Source organism: Ascaphus truei, chromosome 2 (assembly GCF_040206685.1).
Source record: "Ascaphus truei isolate aAscTru1 chromosome 2, aAscTru1.hap1, whole genome shotgun sequence".
Lineage (NCBI taxonomy): Eukaryota > Metazoa > Chordata > Amphibia > Anura > Ascaphidae > Ascaphus > Ascaphus truei.
The window spans coordinates 40,158,043-40,181,562 of record NC_134484.1 but is presented as its reverse complement, the minus strand read 5'-3'; the positions used below and the strand labels follow the sequence as shown (position 1 = coordinate 40,181,562).

The following is a 23,520-nucleotide window of genomic DNA, read 5'->3' as shown; positions in this document are numbered from 1 at the left end:
GGGGCACAGGGGGCTCAGCCTTACAGAGGGTGGGGGAAACTGTGTTACACTGTTAATAGATATTGTCATTAAAAAATGTGATTAAAAAAATGGAATTAAGATTTGAATGATAAAGTCATTTATTTAAAAAATAAAAAAAACATAAGATTTAATGTTTTGCTGCTTTTTAAAGGGATTTTTTTCTCTACCCCACTGGGTTTTTGGTCACTTCTTTACCAATAAAAATGAGAACGTCCTGGAAAAAATGCAGGTGAACATCGCGCACCCATTCCTAGCATGTAAATTCACACATTTACCCTACTGACATTTATTAATGGGGGGGATCTAGTCTATGCATGTAAAACATTGCACTAGACCAGAAGCCTTCACGCGAGGTTTGAAGCTCCTGTATCGCTGCAGTGACTGGGTCATGTGCAAAAAATGCTGGCTTCTGCGCGTGCCACGGCGGTAGCGCGCGCTTCAACGCGGGCTCGCGCAGTGATCACACGCCAGCGCATGCGTCCCCCCCCCCCCCAGTCCGTGACACGCGCATCACGTGAGGCTACGCTAGGATTGTGACGCAGCCAAACCGCCGTCGTTTCTCTGCTTAGCAACCGCGCAGGTGTGAAGAGGTCAAGATGGTGGACGTCGTGAGTGTGCAGGAGGGCGACGGGAAATAGCCCCGGCGAAGGAGAGGGGGTTCCTGGTCCCCCCCTCCTCCCCGCGCCCATGGCAGCCCCTCCGGTGCGGCGGGCCGGGAGCTGGGTGAGGGCCGTGCTGGACGTGGCGCTGCGGGTTCCCTGCGTCTTCATCGTTGACGCCATTTTTAACTCTTATCACGATCCCGCCGCCGGTGGCCTCGGCCTGCTCCTCCGGATCGCCATCAGGCTGCTGGGTAAGAGGGAGGGGGACTGCTGGGTAAGAGGGAGGGGGACTGCTGGGTAAGAGAGAGGGGGGTGCTGGGTGAGAGAGAGGGGTGGTGCTGGGTGAGTGAGGGGTGGTGCTGGGTGAGTGAGGGGTGGTGCTGGGTGAGAGAGAGCGGGGGGGTGCTGGGTAAGAGAGAGAGGGGGGGGAGTGCTGGGTGAGAGAGGGGGGGAGTGCTGGGTGAGAGAGGGGGGCTGCCGGGTAAGAGAGAGAGGGGGGGGTGCTGGGTAAGAGAGAGAGGGGGGTGCTGGGTAAGAGAGAGAGAGGGGGGTGCTGGGTGAGAGAGAGCGGGGGGGTGCTGGGTAAGAGAGAGGGGGGGGGGAGTGCTGGGTGAGAGAGGGGGGTGCTGGGTGAGAGAGGGGGGTGCTGGGTGAGAGAGAGGGGGGGTGCTGGGTGAGAGAGAGGGGGGGTGCTGGGTGAGAGAGAGGGGGGGTGCTGGGTAAGAGAGAGAGAGGGGGGGTGCTGGGTAAGAGAGAGGGGGGTGCTGGGTAAGAGAGAGAGAGGGGGGTGCTGGGTAAGAGAGAGAGAGAGGGGGGTGCTGGGTAAGAGAGAGAGAGGGGGGGGTGCTGGGTGAGAGAGCGGGGGGTGCTGGGTAAGAGAGAGAGAGGGGGGGAGTGCTGGGTGAGAGAGGGGGGGTGCTGGGTGAGAGAGAGGGGGGGTGCTGGGTAAGAGAGAGAGGGGGGGTGCTGGGTAAGAGAGAGAGGGGGGTGCTGGGTAAGAGAGAGAGAGGGGGTGCTGGGTGAGAGAGAGGGGGGGTGCTGGGTGAGAGAGAGGGGGGGTGCTGGGTAAGAGAGAGAGGGGGGGTGCTGGGTAAGAGAGAGAGGGGGGTGCTGGGTTAGAGAGAGAGGGGGGGTGCTGGGTTAGAGAGAGAGGGGGGGTGCTGGGTTAGAGAGAGAGGGAGGGTGCTGGGTTAGAGAGAGAGGGGGGTGCTGGGTTAGAGAGAGAGGGGGGGTGCTGGGTTAGAGAGAGAGGGGGGGTGCTGGGTTAGAGGGGGGGTGCTGGGTTAGGGGGGGTGCTGGGTTAGAGGGGGGTGCTGGGTAAGAGAGGGGGTGCTGGGTAAGAGAGGGGGTGCTGGGTAAGAGAGGGGGTGCTGGGTAAGAGAGGGGGTGCTGGGTAAGAGGGGGGGTGCTGGGTAAGAGGGGGGGTGCTGGGGTAAGCGAGAGAGGGGGGGTGCTGGGGTAAGCGAGAGAGGGGGGGTGCTGGGGTAAGCGAGAGAGGGGGGTGCTGGGGTAAGCGAGAGAGGGGGGGTGCTGGGGTAAGCGAGAGAGGGGGGGTGCTGGGGTAAGCGAGAGAGGGGGGGTGCTGGGGTAAGCGAGAGAGGGGGGGTGCTGGGGTAAGCGAGAGAGAGGGGGTGCTGGGGTATGTGAGAGAGAGGGGGATGCTGGGGTAAGAGAGACGGGGTGCTGGGGTAAGAGAGAGAGAGGGGGGTGCTGGGGTAAGAGAGGGGGGGTGCTGGGGTAAGAGAGAGAGGGGGGTGCTGGGGTAAGCGAGAGAGAGGGGGATGCTGGGGTAAGAGAGACGGGGTGCTGGGGTAAGAGAGAGAGAGGGGGGGTGCTGGGGTAAGAGAGGGGGGGTGCTGGGGTAAGAGAGAGAGGGGGGTGCTGGGGTAAGAGAGGGGGGGTGCTGGGGTAAGAGAGAGAGAGAGGGGGGTGCTGGGGTAAGAGAGAGAGGGGGGTGCTGGGGTAAGAGAGAGGGGGGTGCTGGGGTAAGAGAGAGAGAGGGGGGGTGCTGGGGTAAGAGAGAGAGAGAGGGGGGGTGCTGGGGTAAGAGAGAGAGAGAGAGGGGGGTGCTGGGGTAAGAGAGAGAGGGGGGTGCTGGGGTAAGAGAGAGAGGGGGGTGTTGGGGTAAGAGAGAGAGGGGGGTGCTGGGGTAAGAGAGAGAGGGGGGTGCTGGGGTAAGAGAGAGGGGGGTGCTGGGGTAAGAGAGAGGGGGGTGCTGGGGTAAGAGAGGGGGGTGCTGGGGTAAGAGAGGGGGGTGCTGGGGTAAGAGAGGGGTGTGTGTGCTGGGTAAGAGAGGGGGGTGTGTGCTGGGTAAGAGAGGGGGGTGTGTGCTGGGTAAGAGAGGGGGTGTGTCCTGGGTAAGGGGGGGGGGCTGGGTAAGAGAGGGGGGTTGCTTGGTAGGGGGTGCGCTGGGTAAGAGAGGGGGTGCGCTGGGTAAGAGAGGGGGGTGTGCTGGGTAAGAGGGGGGGGCTGGGTTAGAGAGAGATGGGTGGTGCTGGAGAGGAGCGTTTCGTTTGTAGAGGGCAAGCGGTGACGCGCGTGGCTAGGGGGTGTGGCTAGGCCGCGCTGCGATTGGTTCATAGTGTCACGTGGCGCGGCAACAGCGCGAAAATTCAATTCTCTTGTACTTTCTTTGATCTGCTGCGCCCACCGCTCACAGCCGTGCGCGCGCACATCTCGACTGTATCAACGTTAGCCTCCCACAGTCAATTGTAATTAACGCGCGCAACAGCGAGCTCTATATTATAGGCCTTAGTGATATTTGCAGCTGCTTTCAACCCCTGAAAATGTCAGGAGAGTTATTCTTGTTTAGTTAATCAAGACATTTGATCCACATATATGAAATCCTGATCCTTGGTAAGATGAATGTGTTGGACGTGTTACACTCTCACTCGTTGCCAGCTTTTATAAATGAGGAATGTAAACTGCGCTAATTGCTGTATGTAAAAGTAAATTAAGCCCAGTTATGGTTTGTGTTTGGTGATGTTATTGGAAGTAAAGACACTGACTAGCACCGAGTTTGAAGCAGGGGAATTCCTGGAGCCGGTCTCAGGCACCAAAAACATAGATTGTAAGCTCTATGGGGCAGGGACCTGTTCCCTCAAAATGTCTCTGTAAAGCGCTGCGTACAATTAGCAGCGCTATATGAGAACATGTTGTTGTTATTATTAATAATAATAATGTTTTTATTATTGTTCATTCCATGGCTATATCAATGCATATTATTTCTTTCTGAAGTTTCCTAATATTACTTCGTACCCTTGTCTTTCCAAAATGTACATATTGTACCTACTTTCATATCTGATGCTGCTAAATGAATATCACAATATACGTCTCAATACAATGACGTCTGGGAAACGTAACATCATTATTACTGTACTTGTAATCTGTCTGTACCACTTCCTAACGAGTAACAGAACGCAACTTCTTTGTAACTTTTATTGAATTAAACAGACGCCATTATCTAACTCGTAATACAAAACCTAATCTAGGTAACCTTTGTACTTTGTCTGACTGCCACGGTGTTGCACAGGTCTAGCAGCGCGTTTCTTCCTCCTTTTACAGTCAACAGTAAATAGTGGACTTTCTCCTTTCATTACATTATACAAAGAACCAGTTTCATATTTTTCAGCAGTTTTCAGTCGATCATTCGCTGTGGTGAAAAATTGGAATTCTTTTAGAATTATGTTTTGTTTTTGTGCAAACAAGTTTAACATTAGGGAAATAGTAGGAAATATGATGAAAAGAAAGGGGGTAAGTTAGTGTGCACAAAGGAGCGGTTATCTTTGGGCTAGTAAATCCCTCTTGTACATAGTTCAACCAGATAACTCTTCTATTCTCAATTGATTTCAGTACAAATGTATATTACAAATGTTCCTCTTAAGATTGGCAATCCAAGGCTGGAATTTGTGAGTGACTTCTACTGTAGGTGTGAAGTACTGAACTATGAGTCTATTTAATTACATATGATCTAGTCCAGAGGTGGCCAACTCCAGTCCTCAAGGGACACCAACAGGTCAGGTTTTCCACATATCAGTCAGATTCAGCCACTGATTGAGCAACCTGTGCTGAAGCAGGGATATCCTTAAATCCTCAGCTGTTGGTGGCTCTTGAGGACTAGATTTGGCCACCCCTGTGACGGAGCAGCGACATCACTTTCATAGTTTTTGTGTGACCTTGTTGGGATTGCAGGGGTTCAGCACAATGAATTCAATCAATATTGCACTGGAAAAGTCTGGGAACCCCTCCACAAGGTATTAAGAATTTCTAGGACATTTGGTATGTGGTCAAAAGATACAGTATGTTCCTTGTTTCTTTGCAAAATATCTCATTGCAGGACTATCGTGGCAGCTCGTGTTATCAGCTTCCTTGTACCACACCCTAAAATTTGGGAAACCTTTGCATACACTCAGCGTGCCTCATCTCTTATGATTAGTGTCACATAGTAATAGCTTTGGGGTACTGAGCTGTGATCTCTCGCAAGACTCGCACAGCTCGGTCACTTTTTAGTGTTTAGTTTGTCCACAAGCATAAACGCAAACCACTAAAAATGCTCTATGACCAAAAATACAAATGGTTATCCTACCGCTATGTCACAAATTTTCATGTACGGCACACACACCTGTGAGCACGTGACCTGCATACAGGACAAGGGTTAATACACAGCTCTCTAGCTATCCCACTTTTCACCTTCACAATGGTGCCTCAAATGAACAGTATTTCCCCTCAATCCGTCTCAATATACCATCATTTGACGCCGCATTGTCATCGCATTGATTTGTGACTAGAACCAGGTAAGTAAGTTTACAGAGGTCTCGTGCTCTCAGCGTGGGACCTCTGTAAATGCCGCGATCCCCCCAGAAAAGTATTGCGCCCCCCAGCCATCACTAAATGGCTGTCAGTGCAGCAGAAGAGGACCAAAGCTGGAATGTTCTGTGGGGAAGATCATGTGACCAGGCAGTCACTAGATAAAATTGGTGCACTGCAAGAGAGGGGGCAAGGCTCAAAAAGGCCAGAGCCTATTTCAGAAGAGATGGGGATATGACCCTGTAAATTGTTGCTATAGAAACAAAAATGCTTGTTACATTATAATACATGGAAAATTTAATTCAGAGTTGTTTAAAAAAAGATTGCTACAAGTATTTTCTCACAGTACAGAACTGATTTATTTAAAAAAAACGTAGGATGTTGCTTCAACTGCAGCTTTAATATATCCATATCTAAATTCTATTTTAAATGATCTGTGTTTTGTTTGATATGGATTTGTGCTACTGATTTTATGTAGTGCTTCAGCCTTTTCCCATGAATGACATAAGATACATATTGCTAGTTAAGTTACATTGTATGCTTGATTTACATATCTTTCATGTCTGAGGCACATTGGGTATTATTGTTGGACAGTTTGCTTTTTCATATTACGGTCAATAAATGACATTTACAAGTCTCTATTCAGCAGTGCTTCACAATGCATTTACTATATTATTAAACCTGTCCTGATAACAAGTTCTGGTTTTATCCAGAACTCCCCATCTCCATATTCTATATTCGCCCCATTTCACTTACTCTGCTAATTATTTACCCCCCCCTGTATATATTGTCTATTCAGTGACACTGTCACTTTAAATTGGAGGGTATTTAAACTTCCCCTTTGCCCGCCATTTTAGTAGAGCCTCTGGTGAAGCGCTGTGGGCAGCGTGAAATGTGTTAGGCGGTTGTGTGTTGGATCCATGTACACTTTTTTAATGGGTGCTTGTCAAAGCTTACAGATTTTTGATACCCACTGAGTCTGGGACAATATCTGTGACTATTTAAATTTGGCTCTTTGCACGGAGTGCTATGTCCTCAAGTTTTCTCTTATTGAACCCGGTTGAAACGTACTGTAATTACTATATATCTATCTTGTCCCTGTCTTGTGGAGCTTACAAGCTATTTTTGGAGCCTGAGACACTGGGATAACGTGATATGCAGATGTTTACAAACCCTGCCGCTGAAAATTGAACCAAGCTTCAGAGACAGTGACGTTACCATGAGCCCACTCTTTCTTTTTATACTGTTCAGGATTCTCTTATTCATGATTTAGGGGCATATTTTATATCAACCGACGCAGCCATTAGGGCTGTTTTGGGCCGAAATTCCCCATTAAAAACGAAGTATGTTTAATTGCTACAGAGAACAGGAAAGTGTGTGTGTGTGTGTGTGTCTCCTTCTGACAGCCGCATATATTGGAAGTAGAATGACTACATTAGACGCCTGAGCCAGCAGTTTTCCTCTCACCGTGAGGAATGACAGATTGTGTTCAAGTTGCCTGTGAAGCTGTGGACTTAAATAGAACAAAAAAATATGCAAATAAATGCACAAAGCAGCGCACTGCCCAGGGAAACAGATATAGAAAAATGTTTAGCACACATGACAAACAAGGTGTGATCCCTCCGACGTGTTTCACACCACACGCTGCTTTATCAAGGAATATAGTACAATACTATACTCCTTGATAAAGCACCGTGTGGTGTGAAACGCGTAGGAGGGTTCACACATCCTTGTTTGTCATGTGTGATAGACAATAAATATTCTTCTATTTTTATACACCTGTTTCCCTGGGCAGTGCGCTGCTTTGTGCATTTATTTGCATATTTTTTGCTCTCGTTGGAATTGAATCAGCGGCTGGACACGCCCCCAAGAATCCAGTGTGCTCTAGGAGTGGGTAAGACTCTTGAAAGATTGATTTTATCTTATGGATCGTCATCATTACTACATCATTTGGTGAGTTGTGGACTTTATTACACAGTCATCTCCAATGAGGTGCAGCGAAGTGAGTACAATATCATTTTTTCTGTCGCCTTCAGGGGGTTTATGTCTCATTGAATTGGTTCACTCACCTAGTAGTACACCCACTCCACAGTTGAGCCACATCTGTATCCATTATTCATGAATAGAAGATTATATTCCAGGACTGTTGGAGCACCCATTACTCTTGTATATTGGACTTTAAATAGAAACCTGAAAGAGAGTCTGATCTGATAGGTGTGGTAAATTAGGACTTTGCTTAATATGTATTTTTGTCGGTGTAAAGGTTCCCAATAGTACTTCTCCCAGGGTTCGACACTGACATTCACAAGTCAAAAAAGTCACTTGTCCCCCCACAAGTGTCCTGTTGTTTTCAGTGACAAAAATAGAGAAGTCTAGTGATGAAATTCTAGTTTGTCATAAATCGAAGTAAAAGCTAATCTCATCACTTTGTTCAGAGCAGTCAAAGTCTCTAATGAGGCACTGACCTCGCTCTTCTCGTTTAATGCTATGATGGTGAGCTCTAAGATGATTAAAGAAGAAACAGATGTGATGTCTTTCAGACCTAAATAGTTTTTCCATACAGTATGAGGCTTGGTCCTCGCTGGCTACTGCAACGCCCGCTATGCCGGGGACAAGAGCCGCCCCTCAATGGGACCGGGCCTGCTGCAGACTGGAAAATTGAGATCAGAACTAGCGAAGGAGCGCTAGGCCACACCCCCTGGCAATTGAGCCAATAAGGGCGAACCTGCCGGGTGATGTCATGGTCGCGCCCCCCTGTCTTTACCCCTGCAGCTCACTGCAGACCAGGGAACTCCGCTGCACGCGTCGCCAGCCTGGCAGGCGCGCATGCTGCGCAGACAGCGGCGCTGTAGCCTTGGGCCCCGGCGGGTAGGGAACTCGCGCGCTGCTCCCTGCTCGGCCGGGCGATTTGTGGCCGACTAGGTGCGTGCGTGTCTGGGGTCGCGGCCATGACGTCACAGAGCTGGTTCGCCCTCATTGGGCGAACCGCTCACGTTACGTGCTTGCGAGCAGCAAATTCAAATTTGCTTGCCCGGCATGCAGCTAAGCGCCGAGCAGGCGCGCCCGCCTACTCACGCTAGCCACACACATTGTCGCAATGTGTCTCATCATGGCGAGCGTGAGCGCCCGTTCAGCGCCACCCTTGATGAGGCCTAAGTCGGCACATGTATCTGCATTTTATTACATACAAAAATGTAAAAAAATATATATATATATATATATATATGATAAAAGTATACATTACCGCATAGCAGCAAAAAGGGAGACAGCACTCAGGTGAATGAAAATAAATGTATTAAATACAGCACATAACTCCAACGTTTCGATCCCACAGGGGGATCTTCCTCAGGGTGGTGCAACAGACACAGGACAGTGAGTGACTTATATACCCCAACACCCAAGTGACATAAACATCTCCACATCATCAGAAAGCATCATCATCGGGCGACAAAACAGCTGTGCATAATACAATCTAATTAGATCATGCTCCAACTCCATGTCTGTACTCCTATTGGGGAATCCAAGTCACATGATCAAACCCAAGCTGTCAGTGTCATTGCATGTAAACAAACTGATGCTGCATCAGCAGGCCCGGTTTTCAAGGCAACAACATGTGTGCTCAACTCTTTAAAGGCAGCAGACACCGGTGGTTGTCATGTGTACTGCACGTGTATAGATACACCACTGCAAATGTGTATGTGCTGTAGCAGTGATGAATTTACTTCTAAACAGCACCTAAGAATAACAGATACTGGCATGCGTATATCAGTAGAATCCTATGACAGATGGAACCCGCTGTAATCCCAGTCGGGTAACCCATAATAAACCTGTCGGCGTCACATGCTGCATGGATATACATAGGTTGCTAGTTAACCCCTAGTATACCAGTACTGCTAAAGACACAAAGTGCGATCAAATAAAGGAACATACTGTCTGTAGAACTACATAAATATACAATATACGAACCTGCAAAAATGTGGAATAAAGAACACCCAATACACAGTGAGGGTAAAGTGAAGAGAACCGGGAGGGGAAAATAAAATCAATGGAAGAAGCTGAACGACAAGAATATACAAGCTGTAGTAAAATATACTGTATAATAAATGCCTTTTACATAATCATTTTGAACTACGCTGATCCATGTATACATACAGTTGATGTTGAACAGTAATAGTTACAAAAAATTACAAAAAACAACCCAAGTTCATGTCCTCATTCAGGCCTTTGGGGGCCATAGAATCCAGTCTGTGAATCATCCTCGCCTCAAGCTGGAGCAAAAGCCTGTGTCTATTTCCTCCCCTGGTTGGAGTATGGGCTTGTACAACGGGCATACAACGAAAGGTGGCTAAGCTGTGCTGTTTAAGCTTAAAGTGCCTTGCCACTGGTAACAGCTTAAGATCATCAGAATTGGTGGGGTCAGCAAGGGCCTTGCGTATTGTGGAACGATGCATTGCTATTCGTTCCTTAAGCATACGCGATGTCTTGCCCACGTAAAGAAGCCCACAGGGGCATTTGATAATGTAGACTACAAATTTTGAGTCACAATTGAGAAAATCCACAATTTTAATTGGATAACCTTTATGCGGATGCATAAAAGTGTTGCCCAGCATTAAATACTGGCAATTTACACAACCTCTACACTTGTGCACCCCCGGAGCTTTTGTTAGCCAGGTCGTTTTCGCTGCATATTTATCCACTGGGTCCGCCTTTATGAGGTAATCCCCCACATTCCGACCCCGCCGATAGCAAAAGAGGGGTGGGGACTCAAAATGTTTTCCGATACGTTTATCATTCGCCAAAATATGCCAGTTTTGCTTTATACTGCGTTGTATCTGGCTTGAGGCAGTACTATATGTTGTTACTATGTGAAACCGATCATTTTCAATGGTTGTCACCGTAGGTTTCAGTAGATCACCCCTTGTTGGTAAACGTGCTTTGGCTAATGCTTGATCAATTTCTGTCCGATCGTAGCCCCTCTCTCTGAAGCGATCTGCCATTTTCTGTAAAGCTGCTTCAACATGCGTAGGATCGCTTGTAATTCTCCGTACCCGGAGCATTTGTGAAAAGGGGAGTCCCCTCTTTAGAGGGGGAGGGTGATGACTCTGAGCGTCTAAGAGAGTATTCTTATCTGTGTCCTTTGTATGTATTCTAGTACACAATACATTATTTTCCTTGTATACCACGGTATCCAGGAACACTATATTAGTGGCACTGTACTGGTACGTGAAGCGTATGTTTGATGGTATGAGATTCACATAATGAATAAATTCCAACAGATCATGTTCGCCCCCACCCCACAGGAGGAACACATCATCGATGAATCTAGCATAATATAAAATAGACTCAGCGTGTGGAGAATCATGTAGAAGGTGTGTCTGCTCATATGTGTCCATATAGATATTCGCATAAGATGGGGCCATATTAGACCCCATAGCAGTTCCCATGAGTTGGAGATAGTACGTCCGTTCGAATCTGAAGTAATTCTTATGTAATATAAGATCTATGAGAGTCATAAGGAACTCTGATGGAGGACCATCTCCTCGGCCGGTACTGTGTAGATGGCTCCTGACAGCTTCCATCCCCTCCTGGTGGGGGATGTTAGTGTACAAGCTTGACACGTCAAGTGTCACAAGCAGGACATCTGTTAAATCCAATGTTAGTGCTGACAGTTTAGTTATGAAGTCCGTAGTATCTTTAATATATGATGACATCTGTAGGACCATAGGCTGTAGGTGAAAATCAACAAACTGTGACAGTGGGTGGCATAGTGATGACCGCGCCGAGATTATTGGTCTACCCGGCGGTGCTATGAGAGATTTATGTACCTTAGGCAAGGTGTAGAGTACAGGCATAATCGGAAAGTCAGTGGTCAAGAATTTAGCCAAATCCTCTGAGATCCAGCCATTATTTAGTCCCATTGTGATAATTGAATCCACCTCACGCTTATATACCGCTGTAGGATCTGCGGTTAGCTTTTTATAATGGTCCTGGTGGGCGAGTTGACCCAGAATCTCATTGCGGTAATAGGAGTATGGCATTATTACAATGCCTCCCCCTTTGTCCGCAGGCTTGATGATAATTTCCCTTCTGTTGTTAAGGGATCTTAATGCCAGACGCTCACTCTTGGTGAGATTGTGATAGCTAATCTGACGGTTCATAACTCGTGGTTTAGTATTTGATTCAACCAGTCCCATGAAGGTGGAAATGCTATGATTAGTAATCTGCGGATCAAAAACACTTCTGGGTCTGAATTTCTTAGTATCCGAATAGACGCTCAATCCTCTGCCAGTGGTAGCAGACTCATCTCTCTTGCAGAAAAAGTCTTTCAATTTCAGCTGACGGTGCATCCTGTATAGGTCTACTTCCCAGTCAAAGGGCTGTTGTGCGTTAGTGGGAACAAAAGAGAGCCCTTTATGGAGTACCGCCACCTCTGCCGGGGTGAGGGTATAGTCCGATAAATTAAAGATTACCGATTCTGTGTTCTTCCCCTCGCCCCTTTCGTCTTCGACTCTCGTGGTAGAGACCTTTGATTTCCAACCGCCCCTCCGGATTGGTCCCCGGCGTCTGAATCTGGTAACGGTGGTTTCTTGCCGAGATTCTGTGGTTTTGCTAAAAAAGGTTCAGTAGTGGTGTTGTCCTGGGTGTCAGATAGGTCCGTATCACTGGTATTATATCTTGACCCTCCAAAAGCTGCCTTTCTGGATTTGGAATAGTATCTCCTTTGCCCTGGTCTACCCTGAGTGCTGTCACTAAGCCCCAAAAGCCATTTATACACTTTGCGTTCTTTATAATCAGATTTGACCTGCTTCAACTTATCCCGTTTGTATTTGATAAGGTTGGCCCTGTGTAGGTCAACTGCGGTCTGGAGTTTGTCAATCCAATTAGTTGAAGAGTCTGATTCCAGAATGTGTCCGTGTTTGTCCTTGATGTCAGCAATGTCCTGTTTAATTTTCGTTATTTCCTTCGTGGACTGTTCAATAACCAGCAGGGTCAGGTCAAAGGAGCATTTATTTAAGATGGCCACCCACTTCTTACAGAATTCCGGATCCGTGCGTCCAATCGTAGGTTGGTTTTTTATCCGAAAACCACGGGGAAGGAGTTTCTCCTTGTGGTAATGAGATAGCGTTACAGCATGAAGGTAGAAATCCACTTCTCTCTTCTTTAAACGTATTAGATCATTATAAACATCAGAGGGTTTCTCCGGTCCAAAAACAGCATCAACTGATTCTGTATAGCGTATTTTGGCTACATCTGCATCCGTGTAGCCTAATGTTTCAGAAAGGTCAGCAAATATTTCAGCTGCGTCAGCAAATTCTTCCATATCTAACAGTCCTGAGCCTCAAAGTAGTGGTATATAATCAATAATGAAAAAGCAGCTGATAAGCCGTAATGTACACACTATGGGTGCACAGTGCATAAATAGAATATGTGATAAAAAATCACTGGCACTCCAATAGAAATTCAATAATGAATAGGTGCATGTCCCATATAAATAATAAAAGTATACATTACCGCATAGCAGCAAAAAGGGAGACAGCACTCAGGTGAATGAAAATAAATGTATTAAATACAGCACATAACTCCAACGTTTCGATCCCACAGGGGGATCTTCCTCAGGGTGGTGCAACAGACACAGGACAGTGAGTGACTTATATACCCCAACACCCAAGTGACATAAACATCTCCACATCATCAGAAAGCATCATCATCGGGCGACAAAACAGCTGTGCATAATACAATCTAATTAGATCATGCTCCAACTCCATGTCTGTACTCCTATTGGGGAATCCAAGTCACATGATCAAACCCAAGCTGTCAGTGTCATTGCATGTAAACAAACTGATGCTGCATCAGCAGGCCCGGTTTTCAAGGCAACAACATGTGTGCTCAACTCTTTGAAGGCAGCAGACACCGGTGGTTGTCATGTGTACTGCACGTGTATAGATACACCACTGCAAATGTGTATGTGCTGTAGCAGTGATGAATATACTAGCTGAGAGACCCGGCGTTGCCCGTGAGTGAAATTTCCCACTAGGAAAAGGTGGGGGGAGGGACAATGGACAGGAGATGGGGTGGGGGGAGGGACAGTGGACAGGAGGAGGGGAGGGACGGGGACAGTGGACAGGAGGGGACGGGGACAGTGGACAGGAGAGGGTGACAGTAGACAGGAGGGGAGGCAGTGGACATGTGTGGGGGCGGGGGACAGTGGACAGGAGGGGGGGACAGTGGACAGGAGGGGGGGACAGTGGACAGGAGGGGGGGACAGTGGACAGGAGGGGGAGACAGTGGACAGGAGGGGGAGACAGTGGACAGGAGGGGGGGACAGTGGACAGGAGGGGGGGACAGTGGACAGGAGGGGGGGACAGTGGACAGGAGGGGGGACAGTGGACAGGAGGGGGGGGACAGTGGACAGGAGGGGGGGGACAGTGGACAGGAGGGGGGGGACAGTGGACAGGAGGGGGGGGACAGTGGACAGGAGGGGGGGGACAGTGGACAGGAGGGGGGGGACAGTGGACAGGAGGGGGGGGACAGTGGACAGGAGGGGGGGACAGTGGACAGGAGGGGGGGACAGTGGACAGGAGGGGGGGACAGTGGACAGGAGGGGGGGGGGACAGTGGACAGGAGGGGGGGGACAGTGGACAGGAGGGGGGGGGGGACAGTGGACAGGAGGGGGGGGACAGTGGACAGGAGGGGGGGGACAGTGGACAGGAGGGGGGGGACAGTGGACAGGAGGGGGGGGGACAGTGGACAGGAGGGGGGATAGTGGACAGGGGGGGGGGGTAGTGGACAGGAGGGGGGGTGACAGTGGACAGGAGGGGGGGTGAGAGTGGACAGGAGGGGGGGTGAGAGTGGACAGGAGGGGGGGTGAGAGTAGACAGGAGGGGGGGGTGAGAGTGGACAGGAGGGGGGTGAGAGTGGACGGGACGGGGACAGTGGACAGGAGGGGACGGGGACAGTGGACAGGAGGGGACGGGACAGTGGACAGGAGGGGGACGGGACAGTGGACAGGAGGGGGACGACGACAGTGGGACGACGACAGTGGACAGGAGGGGGACGACGACAGTGGACAGGAGGGGGACGACGACAGTGGACAGGAGGGGGACGACGACAGTGGACAGGAGGGGGACGACGACAGTGGACAGGAGGGGGACGACGACAGTGGACAGGAGGGGGACGACGACAGTGGACAGGAGGGGGACGACGACAGTGGACAGGAGGGGGACGACGACAGTGGACAGGAGGGGGACGACGACAGTGGACAGGAGGGGGACGACGACAGTGGACAGGAGGGGGACGACGACAGTGGACAGGAGGGGGACGACGACAGTGGACAGGAGGGGGACGACGACAGTGGACAAGAGGGGGACGACGACAGTGGACAGGAGGGGGACGACGACAGTGGACAGGAGGGGGACGCGGAGGCAGGGAGGGGGGGAGTGAAAGGCAGGGGGAGTGAGCGCCGGGGAGGGAGGTGAGTGTGATGGGGGGGGGGGGGGTGTGAAGAGAGGTGTGTGCGTGTGTGTATACCCGGCGTTGGCCGGAGGCAGGGGGGGCGTCAAAGGCTGGGGGGCCTCAAAGGCAGGGGGAGGGGGGCGTCAAAGGCAAGGTGGGTGCGTCAAAGGCATGGATTCCTCCCCCTGCATTTCCTCACCTGCCAGCATGCCACGCTCCTCGGGCTGCCACTGGTTGTCTCCCCCCTCGTGGCCTCCGCCGACTCCCAGTGGCACAAAGGAGGTATTAACTCCCTGCCGCCCTCCTCCTGCTCCTCGGGATGTTGAGCCTTAGAGAGCGTGCTGGGGGAGGTGGGTGAAGTGGGGGGGGGGGGTGAGGTGGGTGAAGTGGGGGGGGGGGTGAGGTGGGTGAAGTGGGGGGGGGGGTGAGGTGGGTGAAGTGGGGGGGGGGGTGAGGTGGGTGAAGTGGGGGGGGGGGTGAGGTGGGTGAAGTGGGGGGGGGGGTGAGGTGGGTGAAGTGGGGGAGGTGGGGGAGCGACACACACGCGACACCTACCTGTACTTCCGGGTGACGCCATCTTCTCAATTGGATGGCGCGAGGGAGGAAGGGGGTTATGCCGGTGAAGGGAGGTGAGTGTGATGGGGGGGAGGAGGAGAGGTGTGTGTGTATACCCGGCGTTGGCCGGAGGCAGGGGGGGGCCTCAAAGGCAGGGGGGGGCGTCAAAGGCAGGGGGGGGGCGTCAAAGGCAGGGGGGGGGCGTCAAAGGCAGGGGGGGGCGTCAAAGGCAGGGGGGGGGGCGTCAAAGGCAGGGGGGGGCGTCAAAGGCAGGTGGGGCGTCAAAGGCAGGGGGGGGGGCGTCAAAGGCAGGGGGGGGGCGTGAAAGGCAGGGAGGGGGGGTTGCGTGAAAGGCAGGGAGGGGGGGGTTGCGTGAAAGGCAGGGAGGGGGGGGTTGCGTGAAAGGCAGGGAGGGGGGGGTTGCGTGAAAGGCAGGGAGGGGAGGGGGGTTGCGTGAAAGGCAGGGAGGGGAGGGGGGTTGCGTGAAAGGCAGGGAGGGGGGGTTGCGTGAAAGGCAGGGAGGGGGGGGGGTTGCGTGAAAGGCAGGGAGGGGGGGGGTTGCGTGAAAGGCGGGGAGGGGGGTTGCGTGAAAGGCGGGGAGGGGGGTTGCGTGAAAGGCAGGGCGGGGAGGGGGGTTGCGTGAAAGGCAGGGAGGGGGGGTTGCGTGAAGGGCAGGGAGGGGGGGTTGCGTGAAAGGCACAGAGGGGGGGTTGCGTGAAAGGCAGGGGGGGTGCGTGAAAGGATGGGGGGGGTTGCGTGAAAGGCAGGGAGGGGGGGAGGTTGCATGAAAGGCAGGGAGGGGGGGAGGTTGCATGAAAGGCAGGGAGGGGGGGAGGTTGCATGAAAGGCAGGGAGGGGGGGAGGTTGCATGAAAGGCAGGGGGGGGAGGTTGCATGAAAGGCAGGGGGGGGGAGGTTGCATGAAAGGCAGGGGGGGGGAGGTTGCATGAAAGGCAGGGGGGGGGGAGGTTGCATGAAAGGCAGGGGGGGGGGAGGTTGCATGAAAGGCAGGGGGGGGGAGGTTGCATGAAAGGCAGGGATCCCTCCCCCTGCGTTTCCTCACCTGGCAGCCTGGCGCGCTCCTCCTCGGGCTACCAGTCTGTCTCTCCCCACTCCTGGCCTCCTCCGGCTCCCGGTGGCATAGAGGAGGTAGTGCGCGGCACCACCTCCCTGACGCTCTCCTCCTCCACCTCGTGCTCCTCGGCGGTGTCCGTTGTCGGGGATGTTGAGGCGGGTAAGCGGCGTGTGTGAAGGGGGGTAGCGGCGTGTGTGTGGGGGTGATCCTGAGAGAGCGTGCTCTGGGGGTTGGGGGGAAATGGGAGAGCGCCGGGGAGCGGGCTCGCGGCGGAGGCGCACGCATCTCCCCTCCCTGTGGCTGCAGGGAGAGGTGGAGAGAGCCGGAGGAGCGATCTCGGGGATGGGGAGCGTGCTTTGGCGGGGGGCCAAGAGCCCACCCCCCTAAGAGCCGTGTGGGGGCTGGAGCTGTCGCCAGTGAATGCGGCCGTTAAGTAACGGAGCGGCGGTGAAGGGCGGTAAGTAGCGGCCAGTAAGTAGCGGAGCAGTGTTGGGCAAGTAAGTGGTGGTGCTGGAGCGGTGGCGTGGCCGTGAAGTCGTCCATTGCGTAGCGGGCGGGAAGGAGCGGAGCGGGGGGAAAGTGTGATTTGGTGGTCGGGTAAGAGGGGGGAGGGGGGAGGGGGATGGCTGGAATAAAATAATGTAAATGAAATGTAGATGTTGTAAGTGTGTGTGGCGGCCATTTTTGAAATTAAATTAAGAGTGCGTAGGTGAAGGCTGCCGGTGATTTGTTAATGTTAAACACACATATTGTGAATGCGGACATTTAATACTGTAAATTAAATGTAGTATTGCGGCGATTTAATAAAGTTAAGTAATAAAATAATGTTATTAAGGGAAATAATGTAACATTGGCAAAGCGGGACATTGTATAATGTCAATGTAAGGTACATGTTGTAAATTCGTGTGGCGGCCATTTTAGAAAGTAAATAAAGAGTGCGAAGGTGAAGGTACGGGCAGGCATTGTTGTAATAAAAATGTAAAGTGCGTAGTGATGCACGCCATTGTTTTGATATATATTTATATTTGAATATATGTGTTTTTAGTAAGGCAGTCTTGATCGTGCGTGGGAGTGTCGTCGTGTGTGTGCGGAGGCCATATGGGCGGCCATGTGCACAGGGACTGTCGGCCGGCGACTGCGGAGGGAGAATGGCGGTTGAATGTGCGCGGCTATAGGGAGTGCGGTTGTTCCGGCGGTTAGTCCGGGCATGTGCATATGAAGGAGGCCATATGGCCGGCCATGTGCACAGGGAGTGTCGCGGTTGAATGTGCGCGGCTATAGGGAGTGCGCTTCGTCCGTTGTGCCTACAGTTCTGGCTACAGGGGAGTAAGCATGAGTGTCAGCTACAGGGGAGTAAGCATGAGTGTCAGCTACAGGGGAGTAAGCATGAGTGTCAGCTACAGGGGAGTAAGCATGAGTGTCAGCTACAGGGGAGTAAGCATGAGTGTCAGCTACAGGGGAGTAAGCATGACAGTGTGTACACAGGGGTGACAGCATGACTGAGATGTGGGATGACAGGTCAGTGTGAGTGTGTGTGGAGTGTGTGTGGAGTGTGTGTGTGTGTGTGTGTGTGTGTACATGAGTCGGAGGTACACAGGGGTGACAGCATGACTCAAGAGGTGTGTGTGTGTGTGTGTGTGTGTGTGTGTGTGTGTGTGTGTGTGTGTGTGTGTGTGTGTGTGTGTGTGTGTGTGGTTCTGGGCGTGTGGTGTGACTGCAAGTGTGTGAGAGTGAAGGAGGTGATGTCACAGTGGGGCGTACCTCTTGGCCAATGAGAGTCACGGACCAATCAGATTCACCGCAGATAGCACTAACCTCACTAACCATTCGATTTTATATATTAAGATACACGCACACACGCACATACGCGCACGCACATCGACAAATCACCAAAAAATCTACTCGCCGAAAAAAAAAAAAATATATCTACTCGCCCACCTAGTGCCACACTTGCGCTGCTTGAGCCAATAGGAGCTCGCCACGATGTTAAATCCACTCGCCCGGGGCGTGCAAATGTATAGGTTTGTTGAAGTGTGTTTGTGTGTGTGTGTATATATGTATGTGTGTATGTATATATATATATATATATATATATATATATATATATATATATATATATATATATATATATATATATATATATATATATATATATATATATCAATATATATATATATATATCACCACGATTATTAAGGTTATGGTGAGTAAAAAAAAAGTGACTAAAACCCTCCACAGTAAAGCATAAAGCAACTGTAAATATTCCTGTATATTCATTTGCATGTCTTAGACCTGTCAGGAATACAGGAATATTTACAGTTGCTATATATATATATATATATATATATATATATATAAAAAAGAAAAGCGCCCCAACTCAGCACTCGAGTATACTCAACAAATATCAAAGAAAATTCTGATATTTTTAACAGCACAAATAATCTTAATATATTAATTCGAATGGTTAGTGCTAGATGTGGTGAATGTGATTGGTCCGTCGGTCTGCCCGCCCCCCCGCGACTCTCATTGGCCAAGAGGTATGCTCCACTCCACTGTGACACACACACAGACATTGGTCCACGTGTCCGCCCGCCCATAGTCAGCCTCCCACACGACTCTCATTGGCCAAAAGGTACAGTGACATCACTGACACACACCTACTTCACTGTCACACACTTGCACTGACACCATACCCCCAGAGAACCCCTGCGGAGTTCTTGGTAACTTTCATCCATCTAACACTGTCACACCTGTCTACACACACACACTCACTGTCACCCCTGTGTACACACTGAGACCCTTGCTAACTTACACACACTCACTGTCACCCCCCTGTGTACACACACACTCACACCTGACACCCTTGGTAACTTTCATCCATCTCACACTGTCACCCCTGTCTACACACACACCACTCTCACCCCTGTCTACACACACACCACTCTCACCCCTGTCTACACACACACACTCACTGTCATCCCACACCTGAGAGTCATGCTTCTTCATTTCATAAAAACCATTTTCACTTAATAAAACGGGCTTCTCCCTTTAAGGTTACCAAAATCTATGTCCGCCCAGTTAAAAAAAATCGAAGTCCGCCCGGGCGGGTCGCACACAAGGCCACACAACGGATTATTCTCCCTTATGTTTCAAAAATGCACCTCCGCAACGGCCGCCCGACACTTCCTGTGCACATGGCCACCCGCACTTTATGGCCTCCTTAATTTATGGCCGCCCGGACCACACACGGCCGGGCGACAGACACGACGACACTCCCCTGTAGCCACACGCCCGACCAACCCAACACTCCCTGTAGCCCTGCACTGTCCCTTAACATCAGCTTAACTTGCTGCCTTACAAATAACCTGTAGCTGCGCACATTCAACTGCCACCGCGGATGCATAGCCGGCACACACTCCCTAATCACATTAACCAAAATCAACATAAAATTAATGGCATGCGGCCCTACGCACTCTTAATTGCGATTACAAAATGGCCGCCCGTACCTTCACCTACGCACTCTTAATTTACTTTATAAAATGGCCGCATAAGGTTACAGGCCCTTCTCCATTAAGGTAACCAAAATCCAAAGGCCGCCCAACGGATTCTTCTCCCTTATCCCTTATGTTTAACAAATTCACCTCCGCAACGGCCGCCCGACACTCCCTGTGCACATGGCCCGTACCTTCACCTACGCACTCTTAATTTAATTTATAAAATGGCTGCATAAGGTTACAACGACCTTCTCCATTTGGATTTGCAAAATCCAAGTCCGCCCACTTACAATAATCCAAGTCCGCCCGGGCAGACCGCACACATGGCCGCCCAACGGATTCTTCGCCCTTATGTTTACAAAATCCCTTATGTTTACAAAATTCACCTCCGCAACGGCCGCCTGACACTCACTCTGCACATGGCCGCACGCACTTTATGGCCTCCTTCACGTTATAAAATGTCCGCCTTCACAACATGTGTCATTAACATTATCAAATGACACCCAGCCTACCTCCCGGTTTGGCAATTAAACACTTTCTCCCTTAATAACATTATTTCATTAAATATTTTTCCTACATTTCAACATTCATGATCCTCTTTACATTTATACATTCAGCCACACACTACACAATCTTCATTCACACATTCACGTTCACACAATTTCATAACAAACACTACACATTTATACCTTCATTCACCCAAACTCAACACACACATTACATTTCTACATTCATCCTCATTCACGCATCAACAACATACATTACCATCACCATAGCTCACCATCTCCGTCTGCGCTCCGCACGGCCATCTCTCTCTGCACTCCGCGGACGAATACCATTCTCCACCCCCCTTACCCTCATGCACAACGCGCATGTCCCGCTACTGTACTACTTTATTACAAAAAAATTAATTATTTTTTGTATACAAATGACCTCTTCATAAACACTATGTGACAATTTATACCAATGTTACCCTATACTATATTTCAATACCCACCCTTCCTCTTTCACCCCCCACCCACCCTTCCTCTTTCACCCCACCCCCCACCTACCCTTCCTCTTTCACCCCCCCCACCCACCCTTCCTCTTTCACCCCCCCACCCACACTTCCTCTTTCACCACCCCCCACCTTCCTCTTTCACCCCCCTGACCCCACCTACCCTTCCTCTTTCACCCCGCCCCCATCAAACATAAAATGCAAAAAATATTAAAACAAACCCTGACATCCTCCTGTGATAGAATATGTATCAGACCGGGGATTTCCCCTGTCTGATACATATTCTATCACAGGAGGATGTCAGGGTTTGTTTTAATATTTTTTGCATTTTATGTTTGATTATTTGTGCTGTTAAATCATAATTTTCCTTGATATTTGTGCTGAGTATACTTGAGTGCTGAGTTGGGACGCTTTTCTTTTTCTTTTCATTGTTATATTACTTCTAGTCCCTAGCACCGTTAGTGGTTGTTATATTACTAATTTAAGTACTCATTATTTGCTTAGTCTTTTGCAGGCAGTTTGTCTTGTTGTAAAAAAAAATATATATATATATATATATTGTATAAAATATTTTAATAAAGGTAATGCTAGATTACGGACACTCACAATGAATAAAAGCAATAAATGCTGAATAACTGAAAGGATTTCACCCGTTCCTCCGTCTAGTACGCCAGCTCTTGTGTATACAGGGCGATGGTCCTCCGCCACAGGCGCCAGGAGGGTGCACGTGCACTCAGTCTCTTCCTGGTTGAAGTCTCGCGATAGTTGTGCCGGGAGAACTAGCAGTGAGTTCAGCATACACAGGCGGCAGTAGTAGGAGAGCTTTTGGGTGCTGAATCGGCAGCACTCTTCAATGAGTGAATGTATAAATAAATTGTCCACAAATAGGTATTTTGCCCTACGCGTTTCGTCGTAGCATGCGACTTCTTCAGGGGAAAGTGATAGACTGCTCAATGTAATCATTATATAGCATAATACTTAATCAATTGATTAAATAATTCATAACACATTGGTGACTCTTAATGAACTGGTTTGGGCTGGGACAGGTATAAGGTAAGGAACAGAACTCTATGGACAGGGGGAGAAGAAAGGTGCAGTAATTATGGGGGACACATATAAACATATAAATAAAATATATATACTGTGTGTATACATGATAAAATACTTATATCAGTTAACATTTGTTGATGACAGCTGCACAATGTCCGTAGATATCAACATGCAGATATCCAAATGGTATTATATCTACCATCAAGTAGTGTTAATATAGCTTAGCAAGTGAAATCTCAGATGCTGTGCAGGTATCATCCTACAGAGAAGAAAAAACAACACTTTCTTAAAAAAAATAATGCAATAATGTTCTTTACACAGTTAAAATATATATATCTCTAGCAATCTATGGATATTCTGAAATAAATCAAAACACCCAATACATACATATAAACTCTTTAGTAGATGTATATTACCATATAGGCTAATGATCTAATATATACCAAAGACTTTAATCAAATAAAATAAAAATATATATATATATCAGTATGACTGAGCCACTAATTGAGCCAGCTGTGCTGAAGTAGGGATATCCTGAAAACCTGGCCTGTTTGCGGCCCTCGAGGACTGGAGTTGTGCAGGCCTGCTGTATACAGTATGTGTTACAAAGCTTGTAAGGTAATTAGACCCAAGTATGGAATATCAGGCACACTTACAACTGACACTGACTCTTCGACTGAGCCACCTGTGCTGAAGCAGGGATATCCTGAAAACCTGACCTTGTTGGTGGCCTTTAAGGACTGGAGTTGGCCACCCCATAGCTAGGGAAATGGCTCTGGAGACCCCCTGCTTCCCACCTATGTTAAAATAATTTAAAGTAGTATGCATTCAACTTGGAATGTACCTTTTTTAACCCTTTGAGGGTCTGCGGTGCCTGGCACTGATTACGGAAACGGAAGAAGCGTTTCTGTACCAGATTGCGTTCCTATATCCTAGGAAACGATGTAAAAACAATCGCAATGTCCTGGGGCCACTGGAAAGTCTGACCCCGTGTCATAGCCACACGAAGTGTTAGGCCTCGGACATAGTGCACTGAGCGTCGCTGAGCAATGCTCTCGCTTGCTGACGCTCGCGCTACCAGGAGCTTTTTGCTGTCCTGACAGAGGAGACAGCAAGCGCGCTTGGGAGGCGGGTAGCTGTGTGTGTGTGTGTGTGTGTGTGTGTGTGTGTGTGTGTGTGTGTGTGTGTGTGTGTGTGTGTGTGTGTGTGTGTGTGTATTATATAATATTTAAAAAATTAAAAAAAAAAGACGTGGTGAGAATAAATTATTTATTAACATTGTGCAACTTTGATAAATATATTCAAGCACGCACGCAAACACACACATACACACACACATGCACACACATGCATACACACATTATATATATATATATATATATATATATATATATACACACACACAGGCATACCCCACATTAACGTACGCAATGGGACCGGAGCATGTATGTAAAGTGAAAATGTTCTT

The 23,520-nt window shown here is 49.5% G+C and overlaps 1 protein-coding gene across 1 annotated transcript in view; it reads left to right on the top strand.

Moving 5' to 3' along the window:
• The first annotated feature begins 527 nt into the window (after positions 1-527).
• Positions 528-23,520, top strand: part of RNF139 (ring finger protein 139) — a 29,328-nt gene continuing 6,335 nt past the window's right edge. Inside the window, exon 1 of the mRNA XM_075582172.1 lies at positions 528-874. Within this exon, the coding sequence (XP_075438287.1) occupies positions 709-874 (166 nt within the window). The 5' untranslated portion in view covers positions 528-708. The remainder of the gene's footprint in view (positions 875-23,520) is intronic.